The sequence below is a fragment of the Prinia subflava genome, chromosome 14 (assembly GCF_021018805.1).
Source record: "Prinia subflava isolate CZ2003 ecotype Zambia chromosome 14, Cam_Psub_1.2, whole genome shotgun sequence".
Taxonomy (NCBI): domain Eukaryota; kingdom Metazoa; phylum Chordata; class Aves; order Passeriformes; family Cisticolidae; genus Prinia; species Prinia subflava.
The window spans coordinates 18,018,847-18,031,486 of NC_086260.1; the positions used below are offsets into that span (position 1 = coordinate 18,018,847).

The 12,640-nt window shown below is 41.2% G+C and overlaps 1 protein-coding gene across 3 annotated transcripts in view; it reads right to left on the reverse strand.

The window, feature by feature from the left end:
• POC1A (POC1 centriolar protein A) overlaps positions 1-12,640 on the reverse strand; it is a 53,582-nt gene that overhangs the window by 30,154 nt on the left and 10,788 nt on the right. For all 3 annotated transcript variants that reach the window (XM_063411763.1, XM_063411762.1, XM_063411761.1), the window contains exons 3-7: positions 12,198-12,369; positions 11,115-11,294; positions 9,893-10,000; positions 8,523-8,638; positions 5,116-5,249 (exon numbers count right to left, since the gene is read on the reverse strand). In XM_063411763.1, the coding sequence (XP_063267833.1) occupies positions 5,116-5,249; positions 8,523-8,638; positions 9,893-10,000; positions 11,115-11,294; positions 12,198-12,369 (710 nt within the window). The remainder of the gene's footprint in view (positions 1-5,115; positions 5,250-8,522; positions 8,639-9,892; positions 10,001-11,114; positions 11,295-12,197; positions 12,370-12,640) is intronic.

Consider the following 12,640-nt stretch of genomic DNA (forward strand, 5'->3'; position numbering starts at 1 on the left):
GGTCAAGGTCAGGACTGTCAAGCTTTTGTGCATGTCCAGCAGAGTCTGAAATTATAACAGCAGCTTTGGTGATACTGGGAGAGCTGCAGAAATTCTGAAGAAAAGTACAGAAGAAAGCAACAAATCATCCACTAAAACTGTTGAGTGAGAAGAACACGGTCACTAATCAACATTTAACTCATCTCCTCTAGTGAAAGAGTACCAGGCAAGGTAGAGGCAAGTCCCAGAAAGCCTTGAAAAGGACAAATAGCCCAAATACTGGATGGAGCAAAGCAACCACAAAGAGAAAAGAAGCCATAGTGAAGGAATGATGACAGCATTTAACCTCATAGCTCGCTGCAGCATTGCCAGTGAACACAATTTAGGCAAGGTCAGATATGCATGGCATGGCAGCTGAAACTCCTGGTGACAGCCCATTTCCAGCTGCATTCATAGGTGAGAAAGGTGAGACCCAGTATGTTACATAATTTGTGTGCAGAGATAGAGATTACATCTTCTTCCTACTTTCCCACTTCCCACAAAGGAGGTTAGAGACCCCAAGGCTTTTAATGTCCTAACCTTTCACAGGTTGATCAGCTTACATAAAACATCACGTTTGGACCTCAAAGTAGATGGTCAGACTATTCTGAATGACTCGAATGCATTAATCAGCATGAGAGACGGGATCTGAAGCCAGGACACAGATTACACCACCAAGTGACTGACAGGATGCTAACAGCATCAGTAACAACGGACACAGGGGTGACTAAGGCAACAGGAACAGCATTCCTGATCACAAAGCTCTCAAGGGTAGAGCTAAAAATAGATGTCTCTGAAAGAAATACTTAAGAGAAAGGTCAAGTGTTCAATCTGAGAAATATGACTGGAGCCCAGAGTCACACCTGCACACAAGCAGCAGATGAATGTGTACCATCCATAAATAATGAGTGGACAATCACAGAGAAACCCCTCTTGAACACCCTTTTTTCCTCCAGAGCTGCTGGGCACAGAAGGCTCATCACTTCAACAACAACAGGGCCAACATCAACAGGCAAGTCAAGAAAGGCCAGACTTTCAGGCTTCAGCTAGGAACAGAGCTAACATTTTGGCTTCAGTGTAAGAGAAGAAACAAGAGCCAGGTTGGAGAGGGTCCAGGAATAAACCAGAGAAGAGTAGTTTAATGATGCACTGTCTGCACTGTGAAAAGAGAGGCAGTGTGGAAGGAAGCTGGAGAGACAAGTAGGGGTCAAGGATGCCAGTAGATTTAAACTTTTTTTGTTTCAGTCCTTTGAGAAACTAATGCATAGTGGAAAAAAGCCAGGTAAAAGAGCAAGGAAAGTGCTAAGAGCTGGAATAAGGCATATCTAGAGGATGTAAATAGTTGAATTAAAGGAGAGCTTCCCCTTCCACTGCCACAAAAGGAGATGTAGAAGTGGGAGCCAGTACATTCAGCCAAACTCTCCAGGAACAGATTAACTAGTGCAAAGAGAAACAGGAGACATGAGAGGAGACAAGGCCTGAGAAGCAAATCCAGCAGCAACCAGCACACTGGGATCCCAGCCTGGCATCATCAGTTCTAGGCATAAAAGAACTAAGAACAAACAGAGCAGTCCTTGTCACTGTTGACAGTGCTTTCAAGATGCTTCATACATGGGAGAAGAGGGCAAGTCACATAGAAAAGGGAGAAGCAAAGGGAACCAAGAAGAAAAGCACAGGGAGCAGAGGTGCCAATGACAACAGGGATGTTTTCAGGTGGAATACCTCTGACAAGAAGTCTCAAGGATTCTCAATACACTGGGCTTTGAAAAATTCCTGAGGAGGACTGTCATGTTTGCACCCTCCTTTTATCAGGGAGTAAGGGCTACAACATAGGGAAAATTTACACTGGCATCTTACAGCTGAATCTTCAGCAGCTTTAACTCCTGAAAGCTTCAGTCTATCAAAACACAAGGACAGAGAACTCGTATTTCCTTTCAAGACTCAGAAATGCTAGCCTAAAGTCGATTGCTTGTTGTTTGCAACCTACTTTTCTTTCTTTTTTGTTTGACTTTTGCATAGTCCTGAGATGTCCTCACACTTTTCAAAGAGGACCAGGCCACAGAGATGTTTAATGTCACCTAGGCAGAGCTGGCAGCTGACAGTAAAGGAGCTCATTTGTTTCCTGTGCACCTGCTCAGGAGAGCTCATTCATTAGTCAGTGAGCACAGCTGGGAGCTTTTATGCTGCCCAGGTAGGTGGAATGTAGCTACTTCATAGTTCAAGTCAAGGTAGCTTGAAGAACTGTAACTTTGCATTTTCTATTTATGAACATAACCATGAGATGCTTTCTAAATATTTACTGAGAACTTCCATTCCACTGAGGAAGTCAGTCTGGAAATGCTCTAGTTAAACCATTCCTAAGGGCAGACAAGTACCATGTACATACCTGCTCTCCTCTAGCAACACTCTGGGAGCAGCTTAAGGGTCCCAAAACATTCTGTTCTTCAACAATGATTCAGTACTAGAGGTGGATTTACATACCAAGCCAGTGTCTCATCTGTATGGAATTAGATAAGAGTACTTCACAGCTTGAAGCACTCCAGCACCAAAATATGCAGCACAATACAGAATGATATTTTGCAGCTGCAAGATGTCAGCTCCAAGCTGCAAATTTCTGTCTCTAATGATCCTTCTGCTACAAGGGGCCAGCTACATTTCAATTAAAGACAGCAATGTAAACTTGGCCAACCTCCCCATGTAAACTACAGCTAATCAGCTGCTAACAAATTCCTGGCAGTCCAGCAGTTGCGTCAAAGTATGTCTAAAGGACCTTAAGGTTTTTTTCCTTCAAGTGTCCACTTGCATGCAGTCTTCCCAGAATAATGTAACAGCAGGCAGCAAAGTAGGAACAAAGTGTCAACTAGAACATTCAACCTCAGAAAGTCACAACTCAAGAACATCTTCAGAACAGTCTGTTTATCTGGTGACTAACCTGTAGCACTCACTCAAAAAGACAAATCAACTTAATGACCATAAAAGTCCACAGCACTGTTTTTAGCCACTTGGGGATACTGGCACAAATCATAGTGATAACAGAGGAGACAAAAAAGTCCCTTGTCATTAAGTAACCTGGATTTATCAATGAGCCTAACAAGCTGGAGAAGCAGTCAGTGCAGGATCCACCCCTGGTGACAGCAAAGCCTGTCACCACTGGCAGTGGCTTACTGGGAACAAAGCACAGGTTGCCAATATGCTTCTAGTGGAAAAGCCAGGTGTCTGTTCAATCAGGCAGTAAAAGAACCAATCCACAACAATACAGCACATGGCAGACTGGGAATGCCAGGCAGGACTATGCCAGGACTGGTTCCAGAGGTATCTCTGCAATGCCCTTAAAAGACAACCAGAAAGCTCTACCAGCCACTTCAATACTTGCACTTGTTTCCAAACTGAATGAGCTGTAAATGCCACAACAGCAGATCCTCTTCAGCTGTGCCAAAGGCAAAGCTTTTCCAATGCCAGGTAGATGCCCAGGAGAAAGAGGCAGACACTTTTACTGATCTGAGCAGCAGGGAGGAGGAACAGGGAACTTTAATTCTACTTTTGGATAGATGATGCACAAACTGTTCTGTTAAGCCTCGAGTTAAGTACAACATTAGCCTAAAGGGACTTTCTATTGCTCATTCTGAAGATCTCCATCACCATAATCAGTTTTGGACTCTCATTCAATGCTAAACTCTTTTTTTTTTGTGCTACTGCAGTCAGCGAGGCACAGCTAGCAGCTCACACAGGAGAAAAATGGAAAGCAGGCTCAGCCTCCTGCTGAACCATAACCAAGCACATCCCATCCTGAGGGAAGGGGGGAAAATGTAAAGATTTCCCATTCTTCCAACTCTTACCCTTTTCCAGGAAGCTGCATCTCAAGATCTCACTTGGCAGATTAACACAACAGACAAGTATGGAAACAAGATTAAGGCAACAGAAGCTTTGCAGCCTCTATCTAATAGGAGTATCCACTTAGTCCAGTTTTCTATGAACAGTTTTACACAGCCAAGGCTGACATGGTACAATAACCAGCATTTGTTATCTCCTCCCCATTCTTTTAGCAGTTGAACCCTTTGGTCAGTTTTAATCAAATCTCTACCTCATGAAAGATTAAAGCATAAGGTTTTCTATTTTTTTCATTAATATCACAAAAAGAAGAAAATTTTATTAATATATAGCAAAAGAGAAGTTAGAGAAGAAATTTGACCTTTTTAGCCATCAAACAAGGCAGGCACTAAACAAAGCCACAAGAAGACAGGATTACCAGTTTTACAGCTTACACAGATACCATTATTGCCCACAACAATCCCCATCATCTCCAAAAAACTTCAGGCTGTGGTTTTCCCCTGACAGTTTTTATGCTTTAAAACTCAGCCCCAACTTTAAAAGAGACACAAGTGGGTTAAGAATTTCTGTTCTCTTTGTCCCTTTGGAAAGGGAACCCTTAAGGCAATCCTGCTTTTTTACACCCCAATCTGCATGGACAATGAAATTAGTCTATTTATTTTCATTTAAGATTTAAAAACAGAGCTACAAGCATTCATAAAATTAACCTTACAAGCAACACATCCAGCAGCATAATACTAATAGGCCAATCAGTTAAACTTAACCAACCAGCACCATTTATCACCTTCAATTGTATGATTCAGTCCATTAACAAGATGTTCCCAAATCAAATCCCAAAATAGATTTTCTCTATTTTACAGCTACTGTTCTTGAGTCTCCTGCCAGGTGAACAGCATTTATCTCCAAAACATCTGTGTCAGGGGGACAAGTGTTATTTGCAGCTCTGTAGATAAGGAGGGAGACAGAGCTGCACTAGAGAGTGGCTGACAGAGTCAGTTAGAGTCTAGGGTGCTGCTCTGTGTTTCTTCTGCCTTAGACTTGAATTCTCAATATTGGAGCTCACTTTTAGTCTTGCTTTCTCATTCTCTCAATTCCTGCATTACCTCCTTCCTTTCAAAACAGTGATGATCTTAAAGACTATTAGCACTATAATCATGATTTTACACAAGGAAGTTTTCAAACAATTTTTGGTCATGAATGAAGGTCTCAAGCATGGATTTTCAGTTTATTATGAGTCTATATATTACTTTAAAATAGGCTTTTCCTCACCTGGTGACCATGGAGAGTATAGAGAAGCCTTCCTTCTAGCAAGTCCAGGATCTTAAGAGTTGAATCACTGGAAGCAGTAACCAGATAGTTTCCGGACGGATGAAAGGAAAGACTGTTGACCACAGAGCTGTGCACTAAGGATAGGAAAAAAATGTATAATAGTCACCAAGATCAGTTTACATAAGCCCAAGGCAAAAGAATAAAATAAAGCACAAGCACATTCTAATTGTCTGTTACAAAATTTAACAGGAAAATTATCATGGGGGAAACATTCCACAAAAGCTCTTCAAAGCACTGGAGAACAATAACAGTAACTCGATTCTTGTAAAAATAGGCACTACTTTACTGAAAGGAAAAAGGAAGCTTTGCCAATTATTCTGGGAGATTCAATGCTACAAAAGCTTCCAGTATGTACAAGTGAACTACAGGAGTCTGTGAGAGCACTGGACACTGATGTACTTCACTACCGTGGAGCTGCTGGTCTCACTCTCAAATCATTCTAGATTAAAATATGTACATTAGGACACTGAGAAGATTGGAATTACAGTGGAAGACACTCAGAGCTGACACTGCACAGCTTCTTTTGGTTTTAACCATCTGACTCTAGCCAAGACTGGGGTTAAGAGAAACTAAGGAATAAGAGCAACTTGAAAATGGTCCAGTATAAGCATTATTTCCTCAGACATCCTATTTGTCTCACCAAAAATTTAAAACAAATACAAATGGACAAAGTGTGCACTTGCAATAAAGCCATTTTCCCTGCATGAAGATGAAACCCAAGATTTATTTTGAAAATGTTAAAGAAAATGTTCTAGGAAAAAAGTCAAACTTCACTGAAGTTCAGTGTAACATTAAACATTTAATATATGACTTTTTTCCCTCCCCGAACTTTTACAAAACAGGCTATTGAACATATTTATTTATGAGAACATGCAGTACTTCACATATGCCCAGCTTCCTGAGCATATGTGACATTACAGAATATTAATATGCCTGAGTAGGGATTTAACCATCCAGTTTTTCTTAATTATACTATATGTCCTCCAAATGTTCTGGTATCTCAAATCTATTACTTCTGATACATTACATCCAACTAAATTTATGTTCTGTTGAGAGCCTACTGTGCATTTTGAATCCACACTGTAAGCTAAGAAACCCCTTAAAATACTATTTTCAATACATTAGAACCAAATATTATTTCTTGCATATGTGGATTTGAAGTAGATAGCTGAAATAACCTTCCTCAATTGTAAAACAGAATGTCTTTACTTTTGAAATTCTCAGGAACACTAAATACCTCAGCTAAGTTCTGAAAACAACTCCTCTTGACCCAGACTGTTACAAAACACAGAAGAAAACCTTAGCACAGGTAACTTCTAAACTGTTATTCTTGGTGAATACTTGTCTCTATCACACAGCTACATCTTCCTCTATCCCCAACTTCATATCATGCTGTGCATTAAAGGAGAAAAAGGCCTGTGTGGAGTTTTTTCTTATGAAAGAGATAAATATCTTTGTCCCTTGAAATAAATATCTTTGAGATAAATATCTTTGTCCCTTGAGATAAATATCTTTGCCCCTTATTCTGAGTGATTTGTTATATTCCTCATACCCTTAGTGTCTATATTCAGATAAATGTAAATGTATCTTGTCAACCAAGGAAAGTCCTGAAAGGAATCACATCAGGAATAGACAAGGTTAGTAATGTACCACATCTTCCAAGTTCCAGACGGTAAATAAAGTATTTCCAGCTTCACAAAAAACCCTTCCATAATGGAAAAAAGTCACACACACTGTGGCTGCATAAGCAGTTGCAGCTTCTGTGCCCAAGGACTTCTTGGCTCTTGTGAACTCAGAGAAAACTCAGAACTCATCTCTGCTGTCAAAGCAGTTCATATCTCCCGCAAGACCATTCATAACACCTCTCCAAAAAATGTGCCAACACATCCTGCCACCTTGATTCCATGCTGCAAACAATAAATCCAGTGAATCCAGTGCAGCACAAGGTGGCATCTCCCAGTCACTTGTTGCTACAAGCCCACCCTTCTGCCAGCCAAGCCCTAGCAAAACAAGAGCCTCTTAGGGGACTTACTGGGAGTTATCATCTAAAATTGAGTCCTTCCAGCCTGCACAAAACTGTCCCAAGCCCCACAACACTTTTTTTTATATAATGCAACCCTTACTGATCACCAGGGAGAAGATGAATTAGGATGAACCTGACACAGCCACAGTCTCTACTGAACAGATAACCACCATCAGCCCCATCTAAACTGGATAAAAGTACCAATTATTCTTTTTAAACAGGAATAAAAACCAGGTTAGAGCTGCTTCCATTGACCTGCTACAGAGGTGTCCCACACACAGCTTTGGACAGGGAAAAATGTCAGGCAATAAACACTGGCCATTTTTGTAGGGGCTGTACAAAATCTGCTGTACAAAAGAGTCAGTGCCAAGCAGAGAACCGAATAAAGCATCTGTGTGTTCTCCTGTACAGTAAACGTGACCAGAGCACACTTTGCTTGGCTCAAAGAAAAACACACCATACAAAAGGTTTTGCAGCTTGCTCTCTACTTCCAACTTTCATTTACAAATGTCACAGTTGGAACAAGTGTTGGCAACAAGAGCAACACTGCTAAAAGACTAATCGGTGCTGGAAAGCAGCCCAACCTTAAGACGCAAGAGCCCGAGGCAGGGCTACTCATCTATTAACTCCTCCATGCAACTCCATGTTTAAAATGGATTCCCTGGAAATCAGGCAGCACCAGCACGTTCTGAAGGCACAGATGCCATCTAGTGGACAGGAGTGGCAGCCTCACAGGAGAGCCACAAAAAATCAGATTTAGCCAAAAGGAGGTGTGCGTAAACCCTCAGAAGAGCAGGGCTTATAAACACATCTCCAGAACATGTTACAAACACATCAGTTTGTGGCCACAGGTGCATGAAGTGACTGCAAAAAGCCACCATTGCAATTTAAGATTTCTTCAGCTATTGTTACTATTTTTAGTTCAAACTTTAATACACAGGATTTACACAGTAGCTGTTAAAAATAACACTCACCCCAGGAAAATGGTCACTTCAATAGCAAGGGTGTCACACTAAAATGCCATTCAGTAAGGGTGGGATACCAGGGAAATATGTCATTCCAAGACAAAAAATAAACCTGGCAGCCAAGCCTAAACCACGTTAGATTTGGACAATTTAATAGCTAAGTGGAAAGCAGGAAGAGATGACTTTTGAGCCAAGTTATACTGTGGCTGGAAACATGCACTGCAGATCTTGCCACCATTGAAAAGCTGATAAAGCAGGTTAAAGGACAACCTGACACTGCCCAAGTATTTAAAAACACTACTGATTTTAGCAACAAGACTCCAGGAAGGCATTTCAACCTCTGTCAGCTCTTGACTTGCCTTGGTAGTGCTGCAGCAGCCTGTTCATCCTGACATCCCAGAGCTTCACCGTGCTGTCCGTGCTGCCCGCCGCAATGCAGTGACCGCTGGGATGGAAATCCACGTGGTTCACAAACCTGGCAATGGCAAACAAACCCCACTGCTCACCTTCAGCTCTTGCCAAAGATCAAAAAGCCTTTTCAGCAAGGGAAGTGTGTCATGACTCATGGAATGTTAAGGAAATGAGATAACCTGAAAATTTATGTTGCTGAATTTCTCTTAAGACCTTGCTTCTAACCTCAGGTAGATTGCACGCTCTTACCTAAGCACATCTTAAGTAGTTCACATTACAGGTGTAGGAACTGTAGACACAAACCCCCTGAAATCTGATGGATCCAGCTGTCACAACAACATTTTCAAGTGTTCATTTAATGTTTGCATAATATATGTCTTCTATTAAATTAATATTATTTCCAGAGCAATGTGTACAAGACTGAGCAGAGATTTTTCTTCTGTTGACTAAATTTAAGATGGAACTTAGTATATTTGTGCCTGATATCATATGTTGCCACTTGTAAAGTAGCAAGGCTGAGGCCAAATTTCTTTCTGCATCTGAATTCAATCAATTTTTAGTTTGAACACATAAGTACAATACAAGCTTCAGACCCTTCAGGGAAAGATACTTTGTCACTCCTCACCAAACAAATTGGATAAAATTAATTATCTTTTGAGCGTTCTTGTAGCAAGTACTGAAAAAGTTGAGATGTTTCAATAGGTTGTTTGGACAAGACAGATACTTAAGAGCACTGAAAAAAAATAATGTCTGAATATTGTATATTACCTAGAAAGAACATAATACTGCACTAGAAATTCAGTGCAGCAACGAATTAGGGAGATTCCAGTCTCAGTTCTGTGAGGACTTGTTTTGTTTCTGGGTAAATTATCTTTTGCTGTGGCTCAATATTCAAAATTTAACAGCTATTTTTCTGAATGCAAAGTGGGGTTTTTGAATAACCTCATTATTTAAAAACTTGAAGATGAATCAAAGCATTCAAGTGCCATTCTGTCAGCAGACTTTCGCACTTTTAATTTAAGTCAGCTCAGAGCAAAATAAAAGAAGAAATAAGGGATTTAAGCATCTCCAAAAATAAATTAAGCACAGAGAAACTGATGATGTGCTGGACAGTTACTGAAATGTTACCCTCACAGTTTGAGTTGTCAAAGGGTCCAGAGCAATTCTGGACTGGGCCCTCACACTGGCTATTTTTGTAAGAGGTGCTAATGGCTTTTTAAGCAGTTTTATAACTGCCAGGACAGGGATCTCTGAATCTCACAAACTAGGTGTAAATTCCCCAGGTAACACCACTTCAGACATCACCACAGGTACTTACCCTGAATGCTCACAGAAGGAGTGGATGCATTCTCTGCTGGTTTTGTCCCATAGCTTGACAGTTTTATCATCACTGGATGACACTATCAATCGTCCATCAGGAGAGAATCTAAGGCAAGAGTTACAGCAATTAAGAAAAGCCTTCAAATGAAAGGAGTACAGCGGTCAACTGAATTTGGCCTGCTGTGAAGTATGTTGGTAAACACACTTTTCATTAAGTCAGAGGCATCAGGGAGACTGAAAATCCAATCACTAAATTGAGGGAAAAGAAAGCAAACCCTAAGTACTCGAACTATCTCTAATTCCACAAGCATATAAATAACCCTCAGGAAAGTCTTGAGTCTGACTTAAGATCTTGTGTGTTACTTGTTTCAATTTAAGTGTACCTCAAGTTGTTTCTTTGCCCTGATTCAAAACAATTCCTGCCTTTGCCACAGTTCAGAGCAACCCAGTCACTCACAAGAGAACAGCTGCAGCAGACCCTTCACCATTCCAGTATCTCAGGAGAATATATTAAGTTCCCATCCCAAAATATCATATACATGACAGATCCAGATCTCTCTTCAGAGGCACACATGTTACAGAATCAGGACTTGAGGCCCTAACTACAGATCATCAGACATACTGGAAAAACATCCTTTCTGCTCTTCTGTGGGCATCTATACTGCTACCAGCCACTGCCATGAGCACATTCCAGAACTGTAATGAACTTTTCACCTACGGATAGGATAAACCTGGGATAAACCATGGTTTTATCCTAGGTACACATATGTATAAATAACTCCTTGAAACCAAATCTGAAACAGTTATCAGGAAATAATGTTATTATCACAGCAGCACTTACAACATTTTGGAGGTAGCACAGGTGATCCCTTTAACAAGGGGCATGAGGAGTCTAAAGAAACTAAGCTGAATTAACAGTGGAAACCTCTTCTTTTTTTCTGTTAGCAACTTCAAGACACAGAATTCTCCTTACCAGGTAAAAACAAAACACAGAACAAATCACAAAGCAGGACAACCTCAGCTTGGCAGAGATTACTGGAGAAACACAAAGTGGGTGCAGACTATTACTCAAAGGATGTCTCTGCAGGTCAGCAATATATTTTAGTGACTAGACACACCTGAATTACCCTGAATAGAAATGTGTTGCACCAGAGCATGACACTGAGCCTCTGCTTTGAGGGATAAATCTCCATCTCTGTTTGTCAGAGAGCCCTACTCACCTGGCACAGCGAACCCAGTTGATGTGCTGGCTCAGTGAGAACAGAAACTTCTGCCTGTGAACCGTCCACACTTTGACTGTTTTGTCGTCGGAAGCTGTGACTAAGGACTGGCCATCGCTGGAGAAATGGACACTTCTCACGGTCCCTGTGTGAGCCTTGAACACAGTCGATTCTCCTTTGCTACACAAAAGGGAAGAGCTCTTTAAAACTGCATAACAGGGAAGAAAAGACACTCTGTACCTGAAAACACAGAGCTGTTGTATGCTGAGCAATGCTAGTAACCACCACATCTGTGGGAACTGCATGTGGCCACATCAGGATAAAACCTTGATCCAGACTTGCTCATGCTTCATGAGCAATACAGAATACAGCAAAGACCAGTTCTAGTTCCATATTGGAGGCCAATCCAACAGGACAAAACCCATGTTTCCTATAAAGGGGAAAAAAATGCAACAGCTAATTTGTGCAACCATTTAAACACTTATAAAAACATCAACATAAAAGAAGACACTGAGGTTCTGTACTGTTGCCAGGCCCTTTGCTGCAAGGCAGGCAAGGACAGAGGTGTTTTCACAGTTCATCTAGACACAGCCAAGCTGGCAACGACCTCACAACCACTCCCATAATGGCCCATGCTCCAGCTGGCCACTCCAGTGCCACACCACACAAGAAATAACACAACTGAATTCAGCACACCTGGTGCTGTACAGTTGTGAGCAAACTGCCATTAACTTAGTCAAGCAAGACAATTCAAATATGCTCATTGTTCTTTACACCTCATTTCCAAATAAATGCAAGATGCATTTTTCTGGCAAATAAACAAAAGCCATATTTAGAGATCCAAAGCACAGGATATTTAGAGATCCAACAGGTTTATGGAATTCCCAGTCCAAAATCTGTCTCCAGCATATACTGTACCACCAGGAACTCCATATTCACAGACTGGAAAGAAAACAAAGACACAGTGGCTCTCCTTTCCCTCAAACAGATCCCTGTCCCATAGCCAGAGAACTGCTACAAAGTAAGGAGAAATTCCAAGCCACAGTTAAACACAAAGAGAGGGAGAAGGGAGTAGGTACTCACATACTAGGGATCCACAGACGGACTGTTTTGTCTCTGGAGCCTGAAGCCACAAGGTGACCAGAAGGTGAAAAATGGACACACAAAACTGCATCTTTGTGACCCACGAAGCGATAGGCTCTCATCTGAGGCTTCATACTCCAGATCATCAGGGACGAATCCATGGAGCCACTTACTGAAATAAAACAAGGAGAAACAAAACCACACAAAAACAAACTTGCATTAGTTCTCCTCCAACTACACTAAAATTACGTTTCACACTCAGTTCACCATCACAGCTTCTAGCAGTCTCAATACATTGCCTCTGAAGCTTCACCAGTCTATTGCAACCTGTGTATTTCATTAAGGTCGTGCATATCATTTCATCAGTAATTCAAACACAACAAGGCCAGCCACGCATTACTTTGGGCTGACAATTTTTTTCCAAGAGTCCAGCCATGCAACAG